Below are 27,125 nucleotides of genomic sequence, written 5' to 3'. Positions count from 1 at the left end.
GAATCTTCTAACCAGGGATTCTTGTGATAGAGACCTGCCTAGGAAGGCAGAGAGTGCTGCGACCTGAACCTTTAAGGTGGATGGGCTAAGACCCTTGTCAAGGCCATCCTGGAGAAAACGCAGTATTGCAGAAAGAGGAGGATCTGAGGTAACTACCTCTTTCGTTGCACACCAGTGAAGGAAAATCTTCTTTATCCTGGAGTAAACCTTGTTTGTAGACTCTGCTCTAGAGTGTGCAATAGTTCTCAAGACCTCCGCAGGAAGCCCACTCCTTAGTAGGGTCCTGTCAATCTCCAGGCTGACAGATTGAGTCTCCTCAGATCTAGGCAGGAGCCTGTGTTGTGAGACACAAGGTTCTGCACGTGGGGAAGCCTCCAATAACACCCCTGACTCATCCTCATGAGTTGGGTGAACCAAGACCTCTTCGGCCAGAATGGGATGATGGCAATCACTGAGGTCTGGTCTTGCCTGACTTTCATCAATACCCTGGGTATCATGGAAAGTGGAGGGAATATGTAGGCCAGCCTGAACCTCCATGGGATGGACAGAGCGTCTATCGCCACCGGATTGTCCTCCTTGTAAAGGGAACAAAACTTGCTCACTTTGGCATTCAGCCGGGTTGCCATGAGGTCTATTTCTGGTGTACCCCACTTCAGGGTTATCCTCCTGAAGATCTTCTCGTTGAGAGACCATTCTCCCTGGACTGCAAGCCCGCGACTTAGACGATCTGCCACTATGTTGAGATCCCCCTTGATGTGGACTGCAACAAGGTGGGATAGGTTGAGCTCTGCCCACGATAGAATAAGTCCGGTCTCCTTGAGGAGCACTTGGGACTTTGTGCCACCCTGTCTGTTGATATAAGCCACTACGGTGGTGTTGTCTGACCGGACTCTTATTGCTTTCCCTAAGATATGGGGAGCAAAGTGGAGGAGCGCAAGACGAACTGCTCTCAGTTCTCTCATGTTAGATGAGAGTAACCTTTCCTGAGGGGTCCAGGTACCCTGAACCGGATGGTCGTCCAGATGGGCTCCCCACCCTAGAAGGGAGGCGTCCGTGGTCAGAGTGATCCACAGAGGTTGAATCAAGGACTTCCCATCTGTCAGGTTCGTCCACCACCTGAGAGAGGCACGGACTTCGGACGACAGGGTGCATTTTTTTTCCAACCCACTGGGGTTGCGATTCCAGGCAGTCAAGACCTGATCTTGGAGAGGTCGGAGGTGCCACAGGGCCCAGGGGACTGCTTCTGCAGACGCTGACATGTGGCCCAACATCTTCATTAGAGTTCTGATGGGCACTCTGCGAGGTACCGACAAAAACTCTACGGCTCTTATGACGCGCTCTCTCCTTTCTGGGGTGAGAGACAGCGTCATCCGAGAGGAGTCTAGGACAAACCCCAGGAACCTTCTTGAGGTAGATGGAATGATCTCGGATTTTTTCCAATTTATGAGCCACCCTAGGTGTTGAAGAAAATCCAGGGTCAGTTGAAGATGAGCTTGAAGAATGTCTAGAGTCGCGGCTTTTAAAAGCCAGTCGTCTAGATAAGGAACAATCTCTAGGCCTTTTAGTCTTAGAGCAGAGACAACTGGAGCCACCACCTTTGTAAAGGTGTGGGGAGCGGAGGTAATGCCGAACGGTAGAACAGCAAATTGGAAATGCCTTACCATACCTTTTATGGTGACGGCGATTCTTAAGAACTTCCTGTGGGCAGGAAATATAGGAACATGAAGGTATGCATACTTCAAGTCTATAGTGACCATGAGATCTTGTGGGTTCAGGATACTGACCACCGAACGAATGGTTTCCATTCTGAACCGCCTTTTCCTTATAAATCGGTTTAGGTAGCGCAGGTCTATTATCATGCGCCAGTCGCCATTTGGTTTGGGAACCAAAAATATCGGGGAGTAGACGCCAGATCCTCTTTGATCTGGGGGAACTTCTTCCAAAGCTTGCTTTTCCAAGTATTGGAGAACTGAGGTTTCTATGACAGCCTGTTTTGGCTGAGGAAGTAACTTTGTTAAGATAAACTTCCTTGGGGGAGGGGAGGTAAATTCTATCCTGTACCCCGACTGAATAACCTTCAGAACCCAGGGATCCTGGATTTCTTGCATCCAGGTTGTAAGGAATAAACTTAAATGCCCTCCTACTGGAGGAGGATGGGCAGATAGATTCTCTGCAACAAACACTTGAGGGGAAGGGAGAGGGAAAACGTTGGTGGATGTCAGTGGAGAGTCATAGCTCGGCCGTCCGGTCTTTACCGCGGCCGCGACCTCCACCACGTTTTTGAAAGGACTGACGTCTCTGGGATCTAGGAGGGCCCTGGGACTTACCCCTCTTGCTCTACCTTTACCCCAAAAGGCCTGACAGGAAGGCACCTGCCTTTTTTGTCAGCATAACCTTCCATTATGCGATCCAGTTCAGAACCAAATAGCCAAGTAGGCTCGAAAGGCATCCCACACAAGTTAAACTTGGAGGTGTTGTCCGCTACCCAAGGGCGTAACCACAAGGGACGTCTGCTAGCAGAAGCGAGTGCCATGGACTTGGCAGCTAGCTTAAGGTGTTGCTGGGAGGCCTCGCAGAGGAAGTCTATACCAAGGAGGAGTGTCTTGAAGCTGTCCAAGATGTCTTCCCTGGGGACATTGTTGTCAATCTCGGTTTGTATGCGCTCCACGCGCTCCTTCACGAAGTCAGACACTTCTCCCGAGGCAATAGCCACAGAGGCAGACGCTGATGCTGCTGAATATGTGCGTCTGAGAAGGGAATCCACCTTCCTATCAAGCGGGTCCTGGAGGTTGCTTCCATCATCCGCGGGAACCAAGACTCTCTTGGACAGTTTATTTACTGCCATATCAACCTTAGGAGGTGGCATCCAGGAATCAGATTCCGCGTCCGAGAGAGGGTACATCAACTTGAAGGTACGAGTGACAAGCACAGGTTTATCTGGGTGCTTCCACTCAGCCTTCATCATCTTTTTGCGTGCAACATTCACCTTGAAAGCCCAAGGTTCTCTAGAGGTGGATGCAGAGGTTTCCCCTTGGTCAACATCCTGGTCCCTTGACCGGATGGACCTAAGTAATCTCTGCGTCTTTTCCGCAGGGAAAAGAGGCGGAAACATCTTCACCTCAACAGGCTGTTCAGACTGTACAGATGACCTCTGGTCCAATACATCGACCGACATAACGGATTCTTCCGCCACAGAAGGAGGAGTGGATTCAGTTCTAGCTCTTTTGGGAACAAGAGCACTCTTAATTTCAGATATGGAATTTCCCATAAACTCCTTCATCCAGATGAACATGTCCTGGACAGTAGGTTCAGCTGGATTAGAGGGTGGACGGCAACCGGGACACCTGTTATATTCGTAAGCGTCCGGAAGCGGAGTGCCGCAATTGGCGCAAGTTAGATGGCGTTTTTTGGCGCTAGCCTTAAGACCACCAGAGTGTGGGTCACTAGAGGAAGGAGTAGACATGACTCTGGAAAGAAAAGAAAATAAGTTAGGGATAATAAATAAAATTATTATCGCCCTAACGCCAAATAGAGAGGTAGAGATACCTATAATGCAGATAGGAGCTCTAACCACTAATGCTAGGCTTGTAATAGGACTAGCTATGATGGCAGCAGAGACTGAATGAAGGTCTCAGCTGTCTTTATATGGGAAGGGGCCCGGAAGCCCCGCCCCCTTCAGAGAAAGACCAGCCTGCAATAGGCTGAAACACCCGGAAGGGAATTTTAATAAAAATTATCCACTGAGCCCTTCCCTAACTAGGAAAGGGCTCACGCCTGAATTTTCACCTAAATATAAAACTTAAAAGGTAGCGCAAAGCGCTGAAGAAAGTGAGGCCGGGACCGGAAGTCGTCAGATGACTTACTTCCGGTCCACGGCTCGCACAGTGTAATAGAGGCGCGGAGGAAAATCAGCGCGCGCCGGGACACGTGGGACGCCAGGCGGGTAAGAAAAAACCCGCGGCGGCATCCCTAATGCTATGAGGGATCACCAGATCCCTCTAGCAAACTAAAATAGTCAAAACAAATTGTTTTAAGATAAACCAGGCCGGAGGCCCAGATAATATAAAGAGAAAAAAACAGGGGGCAGTTGGAAAAAGGTACTGCGCCCCAAAAATATCTCCCCAAAATACAGGGGAGACATCCAGGCAGGCTCCAAAGGAGCCTGCACCGTCCTGCTGTCCTTACACAGGACAGAAAAAAAGTGAGATGGCCTAGGGGAGGAGGCCTTTTATGGGGGGGCTAATTAATTTAAATTGCTTGGGCGGAATTAAAAATTCCACCGTCCTGCCAGCTTCACAGGGGCAGAACACCCCACTTGTGCTGCTGGTTAGGACGTAAGGGAACTACCGTATTTTTCGCTCCTTAAGACGCACCTAACCATAAGACGCACCTAGGTTTTAGAGGAGGAGAACAAGAAAAAAAATGTTATAGGCATTATAGGTCAGGAGCACATGTCAGGGGGGCATTATAGGTCAGGAGCACATGTCAGGGGGGGCAATATAGGTCATGGGCACATGTCAGGGGGGCATTATAGGTCAGGAGCACATGTCAGGGGTGCATTATAGGTCGGGGGCACATGTCAGGGGGGCATTATAGGTTAGGAGCACATGTCAGGGGGGTATTATAGGTCAGGAGCACATCTCAGGGGGGCATTATAGGTCAGGAGCACATGTTCCCCCACATTAGGTTGGCAGTATAGCTTTCCCACATTAAGTTGGCAGTATGTTCCCCCACATTAGGTTGCAGTTCCCCCCCACATTAGGTTGGCAGTATGTTCCCCCACATTAGGTTGGCAGTATGTTCCCCCACATTAGGTTGGCAGTATGTTCCCCCACATTAGGTAAGCAGTATGTTCCCCCACATTAGGTTGCAGTTCCCCCCCATTAAGTTGGCAGTATGTTCCCCCACTTTAGGTAGGCAGTATAGTTTCCCCACATTAGGTGCAGTATAGTTCCCCCACATTAGGTTGGCAGTATGTTCTCCCACATTAAGTTGCAGTTGCCCCCATTAGGTAGGCAGTATGTTCCCCCACATTAGGTTGTAGTTCCCCCCATTAGGTTGGCAGTAAGTTCCCCCACATTAGGTTGGCTGTATAGTTCCCCCCCATTAGGTAGGCAGTATGTTCCCCCACATTAGGTTGCAGTTCCCCCCCATTAGGTTGGCAGTAAAGTTCCCCTGCTCATTGCCCCCCCCCCCCCCTCTCCCCCTACTTTTTCTATTTTTCATATTTCCTTACCTGGCCGCGTTCGGCAGACTCAGGTACTGAGGCAGGTCTTGTGGGCTGTGTGGATAATATGACGAGTGACGTCTCCTGCGGCACCTCTGCGCGGCGTCTGGGACGTCACTCCTCATTTCCTGCAGCCGTGGACACAGAACGCTTCAAGACACAGTTTTCTTCACTACACCGGCGCTGCAGGAAATGAGGCTGCGTAGAGGACCCGGCAGGAGACGTCACTAGTCATATTATCCACACAGCCCACGAGCCGCCGCATTACCTGAGCCTGCCGTGCGCAGCCAGGTAAGGAAATATGAAACATAGAAAAAGCAGAAGTGTCTGGGACCGCCGCTGGTCACGGTTTTAAAGTGGACGCGGCCGGGCTACTAATCTTTAACAAGCAGCCGGCGCTGCGGCCACTTTAAATCAATTGCCTCCCCCTACTGAGCAGCTGGCAGGGGGCCCCCTGGGGGATGGGGGCCCCAGGCAATTACCTGGTTTGCCCCCCCTCCCCCCCGGCCCGCTCCATCCTTCTGGGCGCGATATTACCTCCTCCTACATGCCCCATGTCGCTATCTGCCCCTGCACTTGCACACACATTCGCTCCATAAGACGCACAGACATTTCCTTCCCACTTTTGGGGGAGAAAAAGTGCGTCTTATGGAGCGAAAAATGCGGTATATATGTCTCTTTAAGATAAAATTCTCAATTGACTATAGGTGTGCATCCTGCTTAAAATATCCCGGAATCCCAGGCTCTAGTACGCATGAGTAAGGGGGCATTCCCTTGAAACATCGCGTCACACCCTGATGGCTCCCAATGCAAAAAGATCTCTGCTAGTACAGATATATGCCGAATATAACATCTGCAAGCTTTGAATTTTACAGCTCTGAATTTTATGGAAAAAAGATTGAATACAGAAAAAACAAACTTGAAGCATCTAACAGTGAGTGTCTCATTGCTTAGAATGAAAAATAAAATGTCATCTCATTGTTATCTAAGTCACTATTATAGACAAAAACAGTTTAAATTAATAACACAATAACACAGTTGTACTGTTCATGTCTTTACTTGCACATATTACAGTGTTTTTCTAGGCAAAAATTACTGATGGGCTAAATTGCTGATGGGCAGGGTGTCAACCCCTGTCACCCCTACTGATAAGCTCTTCAGTGAGGCTAAAAGGTAGAGGATAGGCCATCAGTCCCTTTTGCCCAGGAATCCTCTTTGGGTGAACATATGTAGTGCAGGGAGAAAAAGCAAGAAAACCGCTGTTTCAGATAAGGGTGCGTTCACACAGAGTAATTCAAGAGGAATTTACTCGAGTAATTCCTCTTGAATCCTCCACTAGATTGACTTTAATGTTATTTCTGTTGGCCTGTTCACACTGCGGAAATTCTGCTAGCAGAATTCCGACGCTGAATTCCGTTCCACTTGAAGAAAGAACATGTTCATTCTTCAAGCGGAATCCGCTAGCAGAAATAAATTGAAGTCAATGGTAAAAAAAATTCCGCCCGACATCATTTTCGCGCGTAATTCACGGGCACTTTGCGCACAATTTGCATGGAATTCGCGCGCAATTTGCGCGGAAGTGGCTGAAAAACCCTTCACTTCTTTCTCCCCCATGTCCGCGTGCAATTCCACGCAAATTGCACGCAAATTTCTTGCGAAAATAAAATAATTTTTTCCGCCCGTAAATTTTTCGGCGTGAATTACTCTTCATTTACTCCATGTGAATGCCCCCTAAAGAGGAAAGTATGGTAGTGCAGGAATCACAGGTGCTCCTTCCTAATTGTTCTTCCCTTTTTCTTTTAAACCTACACTCGATTCTTAGTATAGCAGGGCCAATATGTCTATATATTGGCATCATAAATTTCACATGTTTTTACTTTTTGAAGACATTAGAGAGCTTCAAAGTATAGCAGCAATTTTCAAATTTTCACGAAAAATTCTAAATCATAATTTTTCACGGACCAGTTAAGTTTGACGTGGATTTGAGGGGCCTTTCTGTGAGAAATATCCCATAAATGTCCCCATTATAGAAACTTCAAGGTATTCAAAATAACATTCAGAAAGCTTGTTAACCCTTTAGGTGTTTCACAAGAATAGCAGCAAAGTAGAGATCTAAATCTGGATTTTTGTACTCTAACATGTTCTTGTAGCCCCATTTTATTTTTATTTTTACAAGTAGTATAATCAGAAATAGCCTCCCCAAAATCTGTAACCCAATTTCTCTCAAGTATGAAAATACCTCATATATTCACATTAAGTGCTCTGCAAGCTCGCAACAGGGCTGTTACACTCATGGAGGTAGTAGATACGCTGTACCTGTGTGGATGATGGCTTGGGCCGTGTCAGCGAGCAGAGTCTAAGGTGGTGCTGGTTTTCACCAGAGCCCGCCATAAAGCGGGATGGACTTACAGCGGCAGGCGGCACCCAGATCACTACCCCTGACACGACTCGTCCACACAGGCTGCTGAGTGGTACGTGGCATAGGAAGGATCAGGCAACATGTAGTCAGGAAGCAGATGGTCAGGGCAGGCGGCACAGGTACGTGGTCAGGAACGTAGCAGGAGGTCAACAGGCAGGCGGCACAGGAGCAAGGTCAGGTCACAGAACACAGGTAGGCAAACAGAAAAATACTTTCTCAAGGGCACTAGAGCAAACAAAGATCTGGCAACAGATAGAGGGAGGTGAAAAACTTATAAGGAAGGGACAGGTGCAATTACTAATTAGGGCGCACTGGCCATTTAAATCTCAGAGCTCCGGTACGTGCGCCCTAGGAGGCAGGGGCGCATGTGCCAGAGAACAGATGCAGTGGGGAAGTCAGCAGGAGCAGAAGGTAAGTGACGCCTGAGATTCGCATTTGGACGTGTCCGCGATGCGAATCCCGGGCCTGCCGGAGGAAGCAGGAGGAGAGCTCTCATGGCCAGAGTGAGTGGCTGGAACGCTCAGTGCAACAGTACCACCTCCTCCCCCTTTGGTCTCCCCCTCCTTTAGGGTCTTAAAATTTTTCGGAGCAAGTCATGGTCCAAAATATTCTCCTCCGGCCCCCATGACCTCTCCTCAGGACTGAACCCCTTCCAATCTCCTAAAAAAAATTGGTTCCCCCTTACAGTCTTAGTTGCCAAAATTTCTTTGACTTCAAAAATATCAGAGGAGCTAGAAACTGGAGAGGAAACAATGTGCTTTTGTGAAAAACGATTAAAGATCACAGGTTTGAGGAGGGAGACATGAAAAGAATTCGGGATACGTAAGGAGGCAGGCAGACGGAGCTTGTAAGACACAGGATTGATTTTGTGCAAAACCTCAAAAGATTCCAGGAAGCGAGGACCCAACTTATAACTGGGAACCCTAAAATGAACGTACTTAGAGGAGAGCCAAACTTTGTCACCAGGAGAGAAAGTTGGAGGAGGTCTTCTCTTCTTATCCGCTTGAGACTTCATACAGGAAGAGGTGCGAACCAAGGAGCGGCGGGTCTGCTGCCAGATGGACATAAAATCCTGTACTTGAACATCAATGGCTGGCACTCCAGGAGCGGCAGGAAGAGAGAGAGGAGTACGAGGAAGATGTCCATAGACCACAAGAAATGAAGAAGTCTTTGTGGACTGAGAGTCTTTGTGATTATAAGAAGACACCGCCCAGGGCAAAAGATCGACCCAATGAGCCGAGACAAAATGGCAAAGATATTCCCCCAGAATCTGGCTCACCCTCTCCACCTGGCTGTTGGTTTGATGGTGGTAGGCAGAGGAAAAGTCCAGCTTGATATTAAGAAGGAAACAGAGAACTCACCAAAACCTGGAAACGAACTACGCTCCTCGAGTCGGGAGGCCATGTAGGCGAAAAATATGTTGAAGAAAATGTCTCGTCAGCTGTGGAGCAGATGAAAGGCCAGGAAAAGGAAGGAAATGAGCCATTTTAGAGAATCGATCGACCACCACCCAGATGACTGTAGTATTGCAAGAAAATGGAAGATCAGTAATAAAGTCCATAGCAATGTGAGTCCAAGGAGTTTCTGGAATAGGCAAAGGTTGTAGGAGACTTGCAGGTCTCTGTCGTGGAGTCTTGTCACGGGCACAGGTAACACAGGAATGGATAAAATCTGTGACATTGTGTTCAAGGTGAGGCCACCAGTAATGCCGAGAGATAAGTTGAATGGACTTTTGTACTCCAGGGTGACCAGCCAGCAAAGAAGTATGTCCCCAAATCAAGACTTGACATCTCAGTTTTGCAGGCACAAAAGATTTCCCAGGTGGGACTTGCTGAAGATTGGCAGGAGCAGAAGAAATCAATCGCTCAGGAGAAATAATATGCCTTGGCGTGGAGTCCAATCCTACCACATCGGAGGACCTAGAAAGAGCGTCTGCTCCGGCGTTTTTGTTCGCAGGGCGGAAATGAATAAAGAAATTAAAACTGGAAAAGAGACCATCTAGCCTTCCGAGGGTTCAGTCGCTGAGCAGATATAGGAGATTCTAATGGTCTGAATAGATGCTGACCGGGTGAGAAGAACCTTCTTATAAATGTTGCCACTCATCCAAAGCAAGTTTAATTGCAAGGAGTTCCCGATCTCCCATAGTGTAGTTCCTCTCTGCAGGCGAGAAAGTCTTGGAGAAGAATCCACAGGTTACAATCTTGCCCTTGGGGTTTTTCTGAGTTAAAACGGCACCTGTTCCTACGAATGATACTTCCACTTCCAAAGCAAAGGGTTTTTCTGGATCTGGCCTAGAAAGGACGGATGCTGAGACAAATGCAGACTTCAAGCGAGTGAAGACCTCTTCGGCTTCGGGAGGCCAAGACTTAAGTTTACAGTTTTTCTTAGTGGGAGCCACAATCGGAGAAACCAAGGAAGAAAAATATGGGATGAACTGACGATAATAATTGGCAAACCCAAGAAAACGTTGAATAGCCCGTAGACCAGTAGGACGAGGCAAATTCATCACATCAGTCAGTTTGTCAGGATCCATCTGCAGACCTTGATGGGAAACAATGTAACCCAAGAACGGCAGACTTGAGCTCTCCAATAGGCATTTTTCAAGTTTGGCATAAAATGATTCCCCCGGAGGCACTGTAGGACCAGACAGACATGAGAGCAATGCTCCTCCAAATTGGGTGAGAAGATCAAGATGTAATCAAGGTACACCACTACACATGAGTAAAGAAGATCTCGGAAGATATTGTTGACAAATTCTTGGAAGACTGCTGGAGGCATAAAGAGATATTCAAAGTGTCGGGTATTAAAGGCCATCTTCCATTCTTCCCCTTCACAAATACAAATAAGATTATAGGATCCCCGCAAATCCAACTTGGAGGAGACCTTGGCTCCCCAAAGACGATCAAAGAGTTCAGAAATCAAAGGAAGAGGATAGCAATCTTGTTTAGTCTCCTGTAGTCAATACAAGGACAGAGAGAACCATCCTTCTTCCCTACAAAGAAGAATCCAGCTCCGGCAGGTGAAGAGGAGTTTCGGATAAAGCCCTTCTGGAGGTTCTCTTGAATATATTTTGCCATGGCTTGTGTCAAGATAGATTCTTCCATGGGGAGGCGTGGTTCCAGGCTGTAAGTCAATGGGACAGTTGTAGGGACGATGTGGTGGAAGAATCTCGGCCTTCTTTTTGCAGAATACATCTGAATAATCTCGATATGGAAGAGGCAGGCCAGGCATAGAAGAAGGCAGTGAGACAAACATAAACAGGTAGACTCAAGACAGTGATTTTGGCAATAAGGTCCCCAGTGGGTGACCTCACCAGATTTGAAGTCGAGTAGTGGAGTGTGATGTTAAAGCCTAGGAAGAACCAGAAGAAGCTCTGAAGTACAATGAGGAAGCACATAGAACTCAATCTTTTCCTTATGTAACATGCCCACTTGCGTAATGAGAGGTATAGTGCAAAATAGCACCCTACAGTTCAGGTTTTCTCCATTGACAGAAGAAATGTACAAAGGCTTAGGAAGCTGAGACACAAGGAGACGATGTTTATGGACCAAGGAGGCATCAATAAAATCTCCAGCGGAACCAGATTCCAAAAAGACAGAAGCGGAGAAAGATGCCTTGGCAGGAGTATAAACTAGAATCGGCATGGTCAAATGAAGAGAGGTAGTATTCACACCTAGGGAAGCCTCTCCCACGTGTCCTAGGTGTGAGCGTTTCCCGGATGCTGAGGATGTACAGTATAATCTTTAAGAAAGTGCTCCGGACTGGCACAATATAGGCACAAATTCCCATTGTATCGACGGGATCTTTCTAGCTGCGTTAGGCAAAAACAATCCACTTGCATTGCCTCTTCAGCAGGAGGCAAAGAAGATTGTAGAGGTGGACGTTGGAACACGGGTGCCAGACGAGGAAATTGCCGTGTTCGGGCAGGTTCTCTTTCCAGACAAATTTCCTCCTGCCTCTTGGAAAAACGCAAATCAATTTGAGTGGCTAAATGGATAAGTTCCCTCAGGGTTGACAGAGGATCTCGTGTAGCAAGAGCATCCTTGATTCTACTGGACAATCCTTTTTTAAATGTAGCACACAAGGCCTCATCGTTCCAAGACAGTTCTGAGGCAAGAGTACAGAACTGAACCGTGTAGTCACCAACGGAGGAGTTCCCTTGGCAGAGGTTCAGAAGGGACAGGTGCAAATACTAATTAGGGCGCACTGGCCCTTTAAATCTCAGAGCTCCAGCGCACGCGTGCGCCCTAGGAGGCGTGGGCGTGCAGGCCGCAGAACAGAGGCAGCAGGAGCAGAAAGTAAGTGGCAGCCCAAGATTTGCATGCGGGCGCATCCCGCAATGGGAATCCTGAGCCTGCCAGAGGAAGCAGGAGGAGGGTGCTCAGCGCAACAATGACTCAAGAGGGAACTCAAGAGCAACTGTGGGATTTTGGAGAGCAAATTTTGCTGTCATGGTTTTTGGGGGCCATGTTGCATTTAGGAAGCCCCCATGGTGCCAGAACAGGAAAATAACCTCCACATGGCACATTTGGGAAACTACACCCCTCAAAGAACGTAACAAGGGATACAGTGAGCCTTAACAACTCACAGGTGTTTGACGGCTTTGCGTTGCAGTTGGACTTGAAAATGAAAAACTTGATTTTTAACACTAAAATGTTGGTGCTACTCCAAATTTTTCATTACAAAAGGGGTAATAGGAGAAAATGCCCCTCAAAATTTAAAATACCTCATATGTGGACGTAAAGTGCTCTGCGGGCGCACTACAATGTTCATAATGGAAGGAGCAAAATGTGGCTTTTGGAAAGAGAATTTTGCTGAAATGGTTTTTTGGGGGCATGTTGCATTTAGAAAGTCCCCATGGTGCCATAACAAAAAAAAAAAAAAAAAACACATAGCACACTATTTGGGAACTACACCTCTCAAGGAACGTAACAAGGGGTATAGTGAGCCTTAACACCTCACAGGTGTTTGGCGTTAAAGTTGGATGTGAAAATGAAAAATTTAATTTTTAACACTAAAATGCTGGTGTTACCCCAAATTTTTCATTTTCACATGGAGTAAAAGGAGAAAAAGGCCCAAAATTTGAAGCCTAATTTCTCCCAAGTATGGAAATATCTCATATGTGGACACAAAGTGCTTTGCTGGCGCATTACAGGGCTCAGAAGAGAAGGAGCATTATTGGGCTTTTGGAGAGAGAATTTGGCTGGAATTGAAGTTGCGGGCCATGTGTGTTTACAAAGCCCCCATGGTACCAGAAAAACAGAAGCCCCCCCCCATATGTGACACCATTTTGGAAACTGCACCCCTCAAGGACTGTTACAAGGGTTACAGTGACTACTTACATCTCACAGGTTTATTGAACAGTGCACCGTAAAAATGAAAAATTTGATTTTTAACATTAAAATGCTGGTGTTACCCTAATTTTTTTATTTGAAGCCCAATTTCTCCCGAGTAAGGAAACGCCCCATATGTGGATATAAAGTGCACACTGGAGAGAGAATTTGGCAGGAATTGAAGTCGGGGGCCATGTGCGGTTACACAACCCCCATGGTGCCAGAACAGCGGCACCATGTGACCCTATTTTGGCCCCATTTTTAAAATTACACCCTTCACGGAAAGTAATAAGGGGTGCAATTAGCATTTACACCCTACTGGCATTTGATAGATCTTTGGTACAGTGGGCTGTGCAAATAAAAAATAAAATGTTTCATTTTCACGGACAACTGTTGGGTGTAAATGCTCACTACACCCCTTGTTACATTCCGCGAGGGGTGTAGTTTTCCAAAATGAGGTCACATTTGGGGGGGTCCACTGTTCTGGCAGCATGGAGGCTTTGTAGACGCACATGGCCTTCAATTCCAGCCAAATTCTCTCTCCAAAAGCTCAATGGCGCTCCTTCTCCTCTGAGCCTTGCAAGTGCGCCCGCAGAGCACTTTATGTCCACATATGGGGTATTTCCTTACTCAGAAGAAATGGGGTTACACATTTTGGGGGCTTTTTCTCCTATTTCCCTTTGTCAAAATGAAAAATTTGGGGTAATACCAGCATTTTTGTGAAAAATAATTAATTTAAGGGGTGAAGCTTCCAAAATGGGGTCGGATGGGGTGTTTTTTGTGTTTATGTCAGAACCGCTGTAACTATCGGCCAACCCTGTGCAAGTCACCAATTTAGGCCTCAAATGTACATGGTGCGCTCTCACTCCTGAGCCCTGTAGTGCGCCGCAGATCATTTTATGTCCATCTATGGGGTATTTCCGTTAAAAATTTTGGGGGTCTTTTTTTCCCTTTTATCTCTTGTGAAAATGAAAAGTATGGGGCAACACCAGCATGTTATTGTAAAAATGTTTATTTTTTTTACACTAACATGCTGGTGTAGCCCCCAACTTTTCCTTTTCATAAGGGGTAAAAGTAGAAAAAGACCCCCAAAATTTGTAACACAATTTCTCTCGAGTACGAAAATACCCCATATGTGGCCCTTAACTGTTGCCTTGAAATACGACAGGGCTCCGGAGTGAAAGAACTCCATGCACATTTGAGGCCTAAATAAGGGATTTGCATGGGGCGGACCTGGATGCAAGGGCTACAGTTGCCTCCGCCACCAAAAATACCCTACCGCAGTGTTTCCCAAACAGGGTTCCTACAGCTGTTGCAAAACTCCCAGCCAGGGCCGCCATCAGGGCAGTACAGGCAGTGCTGCAACCAGGGGCCCGGACCAGGTGCACTATATACAGGGGTCCGGACCAGGTGCACTATATACAGGGGTCCGGACAAGGTGCACTATATACAGGGGTCCGGACCAGGTGCACTATATACAGGGGTCCGGACCAGGTGCACTATATACAGGGGTCCGGACCAGGTGCACTATATACAGGGGTCCGGACCAGGTGCACTATATACAGGGGCCCTGACCAGGTGCACTATATACAGGGGCCCGGACCAGGTGCACTATATACAGGGGTCCGGACCAGGTGCACTATATACAGGGGCCGGACCAGGTGCACTATATAGCGTACAAGAGCGTACATTGTGCAGCAGGCCGCGTGAAGATGTAATTTCATCACGCAGCCTGCCAGAGAAATCCTGCGCCGCTCCGGAGGCTCCTTACAGCCTCCGCACAGTGCATTTTTTTTTTTTTAGAAAATCTACATGGGGGCAATTTTTTCCTATGTGGGGACATTATTTACTAACTGGTGCATTTTTTGCCTACTGGAGCATTACCTATGTGGGGGGCATTATTACCTAACTGGGGGTATTATTAACTAGCTGGGGGCATTATTACTCAACTGGGGGCATTATTACTCAACTGGGGGCATTACCAACCTGGGGGACACTACCTACCTGCATGACCTATATGGGGGAACTATCTACTGGGTTCACTGTATACTGGAGGCATTACCTACCTGAGGGCACAACCTACTAGGGCCACTATCTACTGGGGGGGCACTACTCAGCTGGCGGGGACACTACCTGCTGGAGGCATTACCTGCTACCTACCTACTAGGGGCACTATCTACTGGCGGCATTACCTACTATCTATCTACGGAGGGCACTACCTACTGGGGGGTATTACCTACCACCTACCAGGGGCATAACCTACTACCTACCTAATGGGGGCATTAACACTAGTAGGGGAAGGGAAATGACCTACCCACCACCACCACCCATTCCCCCTACCCTTTCCCCAACACACTAACCTACTCCCTAGGACACCAAGGAGGAGCATTATTGGGGGCACTGAGAGTAGGGCATCGGGGGGGGGGGGGGGGGGGGGGGTTTTGATGGGGGGCCCAGGCCTAAAGCTGTGTAAGGGGCCCTGACATTTCTGATGGCAGCCCAGCTCCCAGCATGCCCTGACAGTCAATAGCTGTCCAACAATGTTGGGAGTTGTTGTTTTGCAACAGCTGGAGGCTCAATTTTGCCCCTGTGAATGTACAATCACATGGGGGGGGGGGGGGGCCTCCAGCTGTTGCAAAATTACAACTCCCAGCATGCACTGACAGACCGTGCATGTTGGTAGTCGTGGTTATGCAACAGCTGGAGGCACAATAGTTAGGAAGCACTGAGTTAGGTAACAGATCCTAATTCAGCGTTTCTCAACCAGTTTGCCTTCAGCTATTGCATAACCAACTCCCAGCATGCACAGTATGTCAGTGCATGCAGGGAGTTGTAGATTTGCAACAGCTGAAGACACGTTTTCAACCAGTGTGCCTCCAGCTGTTGCAAAACTATGACCTTCAGCATGCACCGACTGCCGAAGGACATGCTGTGAGGTGTAGTTATGCAACAGCCAGAGGCACACAACTACAACTCTCAGCATGCCCTTTGGTTGTCTGTGCATGCTGGGAGATGTAGTTATGCAACAGTATTGCATCACAGATGCCGGAGATTGGGGCCCCAGCTACCAGTGTACACTCCAGGCACCCGCTCTCGCGAATAGGGGCGGAGCGGGTGCCATTAGTGACACCCCCCCAGTTAGAGCCCTGAATCAGGGTGATTGTGAGGTGGCACCAGTGCCACCTCACTCCTGTTGGTTAAGGGTGATTGGGGCTGTCTCGGATAGCCCCAATCACTCTTCTTTTTTGTTGATTTGTGGCGATCGCCGACATGGGTGGGGGGTGGATAGGTTTGGGTTTGTCTCAGGACCCCCTCAGCGATGTTTCAGGATGCCTGCTGAATGATTTCAGCAGGCATCCTGGTCCGATCACTGACCAACTAGCAGCGGGGCGCACAGGTACGCCCTTAGTCCTTAAGGACTCAGGCGCTAGGGCCTACCTGTACAACCTTCTCCCTTAAGAGGTTAAGTTAGTATGAAAGAAAACAAATCTTATTGTTCAGATACAAAACTGCAAAGTTCGTTGGCTGGGATATGGTTTATGTGCTGTAATGAATATAGCCAGCAGGTGGCAGCATTACATACAGGGAGTCTACACTTTCATATGCCTTGGTTACTACAGTGGAATCTCCCAATAGCAGACACTCACGGGGAATAAAAGTGTCCGCTATTGAGAGATGTCCCCTATTGGGAAAAAAGGCTAAACAAATCTTTCTAAATGACGGAATACTGCACTGTACTCACTATTGAGTGTAATTACCTATAAAATATGATAAAAAGCAATATTACAGTAGAATCTTCCAGTGCTGTTTAATCGCCCCTTATCCCCCTCCCCCTATCATTTCATCCCCCCTTTATAACCTGTGCCTTGTTCCAAATTATCCCCCCATTACCCCGTGTTCCACATGATTTCCCCTTGATCCCCCTGTGCCATTACCCTCTGTGTAAATTCATCATCCCCCTCTTTATGAAGAGGCATATGGGGATAAAGGGAAAGGAAATGGCATGGGGGGGGGGGGGGGGGGGTAAATAGCACAGTGGTGATAAAGAGGAGGTGATAATTTTTGCACAGAGGGTAATAAAGGGGAATGAAAGAGCACAGGGGGGGGGCTCTAGAAGCAAGAGGAAATTATGTGGCACAGGGGGTAAAAAAAGGGGGGTTGATTTGGCACAGGGGAAATAAAGTGGCATGGGCGGATCAGGGGGGGAGGGGGATGAATGATGTGGCCGGCGGATGTACAGAAGTAGGAGACCACTGTTTAAACAGCGGTCTTCTGCTTCTGTGCTGGGGCTTCTGCAAGGGGGTGCATCGGGGGCCTGGGCCCCTTACTGGGGTATTGGCGGTACCCCCTGATGGCAACCCTGTGTAGGGCCGGCACATAAGCCTCGTCGTCCTCTTTTGGGAGTGTTTTGTCTCCTAATGGGAGTGTTATGTCTAATTTCGGGTGTGTCTGCGACTGCTTTTGGGAGTGTCCCCTATTTGGAGGGTGCACATACATTAAAGGGGTACTCCACTGGAAAAAAAAAAATTTCAATTAACTGGTGCCAGAAAGTTTAACAGAGTTGTAAATTACTTCTATTAAAAAATCTTAATCCTTCCAGTACTTATCAGCTGCTTTATGGTCCACAGGAAGTTCTTTTCTTTTTAAATTTCCTTTCTGTCTGATCACACAGTGCCGACACCTCTGTCCATTTTAGGAACTGTCCAGAGTAGGAGCAAATCCCCATACAAAACCTATCCTACCCTGGACAGTTTCTGACATGGACAGAGGTACGTGCCTCCCTGCCTCTCCTATAGAACTGTATTGGGAGGGGGCGGGCATAACCGTCAACCTCTCAGGTCGACGCTTCATGCATTAGCGCTCACACGGAGCGCTAATGCGGGGCCCCATTCAGGAGATCGCGAGGGGTCCCAGCGGTCGGATCCCCTCGATCAAACACTTATCCCCTATCCTGTGGATAGGGGATAAGTGTTTTTTTGGCTGCAGTTGTCCTTTAAAGGGGTTATCCACAGGATAGAAGATGAGAGTCTAATCACGGGAGTCCAAGTGCTGGGATCCCCCATGATCTCCAAAACGTGACCTATCTCTCCCTGCTGAGCCCCTGTAAGTTTACAAATGGTAGAAGTGTTTGCATGAATTTTTTTTACATTGCAAATGGTGTAATCTGCTAATACAATCCAATACCAAAATGCAGGATGATGAGACTTTCTTTGGTGCATGAATGGGTTTTCGAAACACCACATTCACTTGTGTGATACTACACAATTAATCCGCAACAATGACCTCACTTAAACATTGCACTGCCAGTTCATTACTAATCTGTTCAATTAATTATTTTATTCTCAGGATGCAGAGGCTTTTGCTGAACAAAAAAAACTTCTGTTTATGGAAACTTCAGCTAAGACAGGAAAAGGCGTGAATGAGGTTTTTGGTGAAGTGGGTGAGTCTGTGCATATTATATGACTGTATTATTCTCACATTATCCAAAAGTGACAACCAATATGGCGCCTTTGCAAAAAATGGCCACGGCAATTGAATAATAAAAATGCCAATATCACTAAGGCTTAATTCCCACATGCATGAAAACGCATGCAGCTGAAACCGCTTGAATTGTCCAATGGGCGTATAGTGTTGCTGATAATCCCGGAAGCATTGCACAGCTATAAATAGTCATTTTAAAGTTTTGGTAAAAGTGTCCTAAAATACATCGGTAACAGTAATAGAAGGAAAAATGTCATTGTTCCCCAGTTGATTGAAAATAGGTAAAATTTTAAAGTTTTTAGGGGGTTAGCCCTACGGTCCAAATTGATATTCTTACAGGCCAACATCTGCATCAAATTTTCGTGTTATCTCCATGTTTGGATGGGTTTCCACCATGTCAAACCTTTTTATTGGTTGGGGTCTGAGTGTTCAGATCCCCACTGATCTGAGATGAGCCCCCTAGACTGAGATGAGCCCCCTAGACTTATAATGGAGCTTGTCCCGTCGAGTGAAGCCAGGGAGATAAGTGCTCATCTACACACTTCTCTTGACTTTATCTAAAGATTAGTATTGAGACCCTGACTGATCAAAACATGTCTCTGCAACATGTCAAATTTTTAATAAAGTCATACGAACAACACATTTTTTAACACATACAGTATTATACATGGTGCATGAAGGCTTAGCTAAATTTCTGCTTAATACCATGTAATGTATTGGATTACCTGCATTTTCTATAGAATTGGATGCTCTTGTAAGTAAAATATATCTTTGTATTCATCCCATTATTTTATCAATATACTTATTTGTTTTTTTGATTGTTGCTACAGTAAAAACAGCAATGATTGTAGTGTATAATGAAGGCCGTGATAATATAGATCCTATATTACATTTCACAGGGAAGTTATGTCACTTAATCATAAGATCCATCTTTGTGTTATCCACTTTATATGTTTCCTGCTGCACAGGAGCTTTTCATACATTACACACCAAGCACATCATTTACATTACTCTGCTTACCACTTAATGCACATCCATATTTAATGTTCCTATGCTTCCTGTAAATCTTACTGATGCAAGCCCTATTTCATCTCTTTGTAGCCAGAAATCTACTGACTATGGAACAACACAAGAAGGACAAGCAACTTAGAAAGAATTTCACTCTTGAAGAAACACATCCCTCCAGTGTAAGGCAGAGATGCTGCAATTTCCAATAAAAGCAGACCTACAGAATAGATTTCTTATGGATTCTGCATTGGAATCTGCACGAAATCCACATGAAATTTTACATTACATTGCTTTATTTGAAAAATTATGTTGTGGTAACCAATGAAGTCCACATTAAGGAAAAAAAAGAAGTGATATGTTGCTTCTTCACATGAAATCTGTGTTGGGTATTCATACATGGATTACAAACATTTCTGTTCACTTTTTACAGAAGAAAATGAAGGAAAATGACCTCAGTTAGGGAGAAATACCAATGAATAAATGAATAATCTTATATATGTGTGTTTAAAAAAGGAAGCGTCCGGGGTTAGGGCAGGGCAATCTGGGCAATTGCCCAGGGCCTCCATCCCCCAGGGGGCCCCTGCAGGCTGCTCAGTGGTGGATCCATGGGGGTGATCCACCACTGAGCAGCCCGCAGGGGGCCCCGTCACATTCGGGACATCCCTGTGTCCCGAAAGATCTTTTCGGGACACAAGGATGTCCCGATTATCTTTCTGCGGCCCCGTGTAAACTTTAAAAATGCAGGGGACGCCGGGAGGTAGCACACGCAGGGACATCAGTGACGTCCTGTGCGTGCGCCCATAGGAACGGAGGAGCATCGAGGAGGATGCGCGCGCATGGTAAGTTACCTGCACGTCATCTTCCTGGACCTGGACTGGAGGAGCGGTGGACGGAGCACTGAAGTGGGGCAGTACACAGGCATACAGTCTCCCGCCATACACTGTATATGGCTGAAGGCTGTATGTCTGTGGGGGAGCTATACTGCACCTAATGTGGGGAACTATACTGCACCTAATGTGGGGGAACTATACTGTATGTAATGTGGGGGAACTATACTGCACCTAATGTGGGGGAACTATACTGCACCCAATGTGGGGGAACTATACTGCACCTAATGTGGGGGAACTATACTGCACCTAAAGTGGGGGAACTATACTGCCCACCTAATGTGGAGGAACTATACTGTACCTAATGTGGGGGAACTATACTGCACCTAAAGTGGGGGAACTATACTGCCCACCTAATGTGGAGGAACTATACTGCACCTAAAGTGGGGGAACTATACTGCCCACCTAATGTGGAGGAACTATACTGCCAACCTAATGTTTGGGAACTATACTGCCAACCTAATGTGGGTGGACTTATACTGCCAGCCTAATGTGGGGGAACTATACTGCCAACCTAATGTCAAGTACCTCTTGAGAAAGGGAAACCGAAATGATCGTAGGGGTCGGGGCTCTGCTTCTTATGATGGGTAAGGTAACTCTCTTTATCTGATTGAACCTTCGGTGCACTTGCAGTCTGCATGTATCCATGGACAGTGTCTGAGTACCATTATATATATATTTAACATTGTGTAGTAATATTGTGATAATTATCACTAGTTCATACACATATGCACTTTTGGTATTTTCTGTATACTCGGGCATTTTATTTAATGTATACTGCACTACTGGCACCTTGGTAGGAGTAATTTATGGCATGGAGTGCCGCCTTCAAAAGGAACTGAGAGCACACATCTATTACTTGACCTCAATTCCACTTCCAATTGGGGACTATATTGCACCTAATGTGGGGAACTATACTGCAACTTAAGTGGGGGAACTATACTGCCAACCTAATGTGGGGGAACTATACTGCCAACCTAATGTGGGGGAACTATACTGCCAACCTAATGTGGGGGGACTTATACTGCCAGCCTAATGTGGGGGAACTATACTGCCAACCTAATGTGGGGGGACCTATACTGCCAACCTAATGTGGCGAACTACAACCTAATGTGGGGGAACTACACTGCAACTTAAGTGGGGGAACTATACTGCCAACCTAATGTGGGGAAACTATACTGCCAGCCTAATGTGGGGGAACTATACTGCCAACCTAATGTGGGGGAACTATACTGCCAGCCTAATGTGGGAGAACTATACTGCCAACCTAATGTGGGGGGACCTATGCTGCCAACCTAATGTGGCGAACTACAACCTAATGTGGGGGAACTACACTGCCAACTGAATGTGGGGGAACTACAACCTAATGTGGGTGGACTTATACTGCCAGCCTAATGTGGGGGAACTGTGCTGCCAATCTAATGTGGGGGAACTACAACCTAATGTGGGGGACTATACTGCCAGCTTAATGTGGGGGAACTACAACCTAATGTGGGGGAACTACAGCCTGGGAACAATACTGCCAACCTAATGTGGGGGGAATTATACTGCCAACCTAATGTGGGGGGAACTATACTGCCAACCTAATGTGGGGGAACTATACTGTCAACCTAATGTGGAGGGACCTATACTGCCAGCCTAATGTGGGGGAACTATACTAACAACCTAATGTAGGGGAACTATACTGCCAACCTAATGTGGGGGATGTATACTGCCAACCAAATGTGGGCGAACTACAACCTAATGTGGGGGAACTATACTGCCTACCTAATGTGGGGGAACTATACTGCCAACCTAATGTGGGGGAACTACAACCTAATGTGGGGGAACTATACTGCCTACCTAATGTGGGGGAACTATACTGCCAGCCTAATGTGGGGGAACTATACAAAAATATAAAATTGTACTATTCTGATCCCTATAACGCTTTTATTTTTCTGTATATGGGGATGTATGAGGGTCATTTTTTGCGCTGTTATTTGTAGTTTTTATCGGTACCATTTTTGTTTTGATGGGACTTTTCAATTGCTTTTTAGAATTTTTTTAATGGTATTTGAAGTGACCAAAAATGTGCAAATCTGGTTAGTGCACTATTACAATTTTCGATTTTGACGACTTTTGATTTTGCCCAGGACCACGCTAAGCCTAAACCTAAACCTGCCCTGAAAGAGGAATCATGTTTTTTTAATTGGGTGACTAAAATAATAGATGGCGGAGGGGCAGTAGACATTGCATATCTAGATTTTAGTAAGGCTTTTGATACTTTCCCACAAAGACTTATCAATAAACTGCAGTCATTGAGCTTGGACTCCCATATTGTTGAGTGGATTAGGCTGTGGCTGAGTGACAGACAACAGAGGGTTGTAGTCAATGGAGTATATTCAGAGCAAGTTCTTGTTACCAGTGGGACGTCAGGGACCAATTTTGTTTAACCCCTTAAGGACCGGAGGTTTTTCCGTTTTTGCATTTTCGTTTTTTGCTCCTTGCCTTTAAAAAATCATAACTCTTTCAAATTTACACCTAAAAATCCATATGATGGCTTATTTTTTGCGCCACAAATTCTACTTTGTAATGACGTCAGTCATTTTGCCCAAAAATCTATGGTGAAGCGGGAAAAAAAATCATTGTGCAACAAAATTGAAAAAAAAACGCTGTTTTGTAACTTTTGGGGGCTTCCGTTTCTACGTAGTAAATTTTTCGGTAAAAATGACACCTGATATGTATTCTGTAGGTCCATACGATTAAAATGATACCCTACTTATATAGGTTTGATTTTGTCGGACTTCTGGAAAAAATCACAACTACATGCAGGAAAATTAATACGTTTAAAATTGTCATCTTCTGACGCCTATAACTTTTTTATTTTTCCGTGTATGGGGCGGTATGAGGGCTCATTTTTTGCGCCGTGATCTGAAGTTTTTAACGGTACCATTTTTGCATTGATAGGACTTATTGATCACTTTTTATTCATTTTTAAATGATATAAAAAGTGACCAAAAATGCACTATTTTGGACTTTGGAATTTTTTTGCGCGCACGCCATTGACCGAGCGGTTTAATTAATGATATATTTTTATAATTCGGACATTTCCGCACGCGGTGATACCACATATGTTTATTTTTATTTTTATTTACACTGTGTTTTTTTTTTTATTGGAAAAGGGGGGTGATTCAAACTTTTAATAGGGGAGGAGTTAAATGATCTTTATTCACTTTTTTTTTTCACTTTTTTTTTGCAGTGTTATAGCTCCCATAGGGACCTATAACACTGCACACACTGATCTTCTATGCTGATCACTGGTTTCTCATAAGAAACCAGTGATCAACGATTCTGCCGGATGACTGCTCATGCCTGGATCTCAGGCACTGAGCAGTCATTCGGCGATCGGACAGCGAGGAGGCAGGTAGGGGCCCTCCCGCTGTCCTGTCAGCTGTTCGGGATGCCGCGATTAGCCGCGGCTATCCCGAACAGCTCGACTGAGCTAGCCGGGAACTTTCACTTTCACTTTTAGCCGCGCGGCTCAGCTTTGAGCGCGCGGCTATTAGAGGCGGGTCCCGGCTTCACTATGACGCCGGGCCCGCCATGATATGACGCGGGGTTACTGTGTAACCCCGCGTTATATCGGAAGAGCAGGATCAAGGACGTACCGGTACGTCCTTGGTCCTTAAGGGGTTAATATCTTCATTATTGATATTACAGAAGGTCTCAATGGTAAGGTATGTCTTTTTGCTGATAATGCAAAGATTTGCAACAGGTTTGAAGTTTCTGGAGGGATATGCCAAATGGAAAAGGATTTAGGTAAACTAGAAGAATGGCCAGAACTCTGAACACTGACATTTTATGTGGATGAGAGCAAGATAATGCACCTGGGGCGTAAAAACCCTTGGGCAGAATATAGAATATTTGACACAGTCCTGACCTCTGAGGAAAGGGATTTAGGAGTAATTATTTCAGAAGACTTAGGCTAGGTTCAGACTACGGAATCTCCGGGCAGAAAATTTCCGCCCGGAGATTCTGAGTTCCGCCTGCGTCGACTGAATAAGTCGGCGCTAGGACCGCGCGGACACTGCAGTCTCCCATAGACTGCAATGTGTTCCGCGAGGAATTCCGCCTGAAGAAAGAGCACCGCCTTTCTTCAGGCGGAAATTTCTAAGCGGATTTACTAAGCGGATTTTGCGCTTCACAAATTCCGAAGTATGAATTTGTGAACGGAAAACCATTCACTACACTAGACATTTTAGTAAGCGGAATTTCTGACGGAAATTTTACGACTGAATTTCTGTTGGAAATTCCGTAGTCTGAACCTAGCCTTAAAGGTAGGAAGACAATGTAATAGAGCAGCAGGAAAGGCTAGCAGAATGCTTGGATGTATAGGGAGAGGTATAAGCAGTAGAAAGAGAGAAGTGCTCATGCCGCTGTACAGAAGACTGGTGAGGCCTCACTTGGAGTGTCGTGCACAGTACCGGAGGCCGTATCTCCAGAAGGATATAGATACTCTAGAGAGAGTTCAGAGAAGATACTAAACTAGTACATGGATTGCAGAATAAAACTTACCAGGAAAGGTTAAAGGACCTTAACATGTATAGAAGAAAGAAGAGACAGAGGGGATATGATAGAGACTTTTAAATACATAAAGGGAATAAACACGGTAAAGGAGGAGACCATATTTAAAAGAAGAAAAACTACCACAAGAGGACATAGTTTTATATTAGAGGGGCAAAGGTTTCTGCAGTGATATGAGGAAGTATTACTTTACTGAGAGAGTAGTGGATGCATGGAATAGCCTTCCTGCAGAAGTGGTTGTTACGCCGAGCGCTCCTCCCCGGAGCGCTCGCAGCGTTCTCTCATTCGCAGCGCCCCGGTCAGACCTGCTGACCGGGTGCGCTGCGATATTACTCCCAGCCGGGATGCGATTCGCGATGCGCATCTCGGCTCCCGTACCTGACCCGTTCCCCGTCTGTGTTGTCCCGGCGCGCGCGGCCCCGCTCCTTAGGGCGCGTGTGCGCCGGGTCTCTGCCATTTGAAGGGCCGCTGCGCCACTGATTGGCGCAGCAGGCCTAATCAGTATTCTCACCTGTGCACTCCCTATTTATACCTCATTGTGCCAGTGAAAGCGTTTCCTTGTGTGTGTTCCTAGCCTGTGTTCCAGACCTCCTGCCGTTGCCCCTGACTACGATCCTTGCTGCCTGCCCTGACCTTCTGCTACGTCCGACCTTGCTCTTGTCTACTCCCTTGTACCGCGCCTATCTTCAGCAGTCAGAGAGGTTGAGCCGTTGCTGGTGGATACGACCTGGTTGCTAACGCCGCTGCAAGACCATCCCGCTTTGCGGCGGGCTCTGGTGAATACCAGTAGCAACTTAGAACCGGTCCACCAGCACGGTCCACGCCAATCCCTCTCTGGCACAGAGGATCCACCTCCAGCCAGCCGAATCGTGACAGTGGTAGCTACAAATAAAGTTGTTTAGTTCTTTTCAGTCTGACCACAGTGCTCTCTGTTGACACCTCTCTCCGTGTCAGGAACTGTCCAGAGTAGAAGCAAATCCCATAGCAAACCTCTCCTGCTCTGGACAGATCCTGACATGGACAGAGGTGTCAGCAGAGAGCACTGTGGTCAGACAGAAAAGAACAACTCAACTTCCTCTAGAGCATACAGCAGCTGATAAGTACTAGAAGGCTTAAGATTTTTTTTATAGAAATAATTTACAAATCTGATTTAAAAAATTAATATTTTTCCACCAGAGTACCCCATTAAATAGACCTATAATGTGCATCTGAAACCAAAACATGGAACTGCAAACCTATAATAAATTTGTACAATGTCAAAGGTGAAATAGCAGCAACCTGAGAGTGAAATAGTACCTTTGCTGTAGGACATAGCAGTAGTAAAGTAGAAACATATTGTTAAATAAAATACATTACTAAAATAAAGTTAAACCAAATAAAGTTGGCAGAATATAGCATCTACTGTCTGGGGAATAGTAGATTAATCTGTAATGTAGGGACTGGGGCCACACAACATTCACAAACATTAACAGAGATCCCAGATTTCCATAAAAACATGACTTTTAAAGCAATGTGCTTTTATTTAGGTTGGTATAAAATATTCCATTTTGAAAGGAGGAAAAAACAGTGCATTTATTTTTACAGTTTTTGAGGAAACTAGAAAATGAATGAAAATGCTTAAGGTGCATCCATATTGATCAATCTAAGAGATCATACCTCTTGATGACAAGTATAGCATAGTCAATTGTATCTGTCAGAATTCATGGAAATGTATTTAAAATTACATCATCATGCATTCCATGGATTCCCTAAAGGGAATTGTACATCAATGGCCTATCCTTAGCTTAAAGGGGTACTCCAGTGGATCATTTTTTTTTTTTAAATCAACTGGTTCCAGAAAGCTAAACAGATTTGTAAATTACTTCTATTTAAAAATCTTAATCCTTCCTGTACTTCAGCTGCTTTATACTCCACAGGAAGTTCTTTTCTTTTTGAATTTCTTTTCTGTCTGACCACAGTGCTCTCTGCTGACACCTCTGTCCATTTCAGGAACTGTCCAGAGCAGGAGAAAATCCCCAGGGCAAACCGCAACTGCTCGTGACAGTTCCTGAAATGGACAGAGGTGGCAGCAGAGAGCACTGTGGTCAGATAGATAGGAAATTCTAAAAGAAAATAACTTCCTCTGTAGTATACAACAGCTAATAATTACTGAAAGGATTAAAGATTTTTAAATAGAAGTAATTTACAAATTTGTTTAACTTTCTGGC

General features: G+C 46.1%; 1 protein-coding gene across 6 annotated transcripts in view; it reads left to right on the top strand.

Moving 5' to 3' along the window:
* Positions 1-19,947, top strand: part of RAB17 (RAB17, member RAS oncogene family) — a 77,422-nt gene extending 57,475 nt beyond the window's left edge. For all 6 annotated transcript variants that reach the window (XM_056534857.1, XM_056534856.1, XM_056534858.1 and 3 more), the window contains 2 exons: positions 18,326-18,419; positions 19,562-19,947. In XM_056534857.1, the coding sequence (XP_056390832.1) occupies positions 18,326-18,419; positions 19,562-19,677 (210 nt within the window). In that variant the 3' untranslated portion in view covers positions 19,678-19,947. The remainder of the gene's footprint in view (positions 1-18,325; positions 18,420-19,561) is intronic.
* Positions 19,948-27,125: the final 7,178 nt, after the last annotated feature.

Source organism: Hyla sarda, chromosome 8 (assembly GCF_029499605.1).
Source record: "Hyla sarda isolate aHylSar1 chromosome 8, aHylSar1.hap1, whole genome shotgun sequence".
In the NCBI taxonomy this organism is placed as follows: Eukaryota; Metazoa; Chordata; class Amphibia; order Anura; family Hylidae; genus Hyla; species Hyla sarda.
Note: the sequence above shows the minus strand (reverse complement) of the source record. Positions and strands in the feature narration are given on the sequence as shown.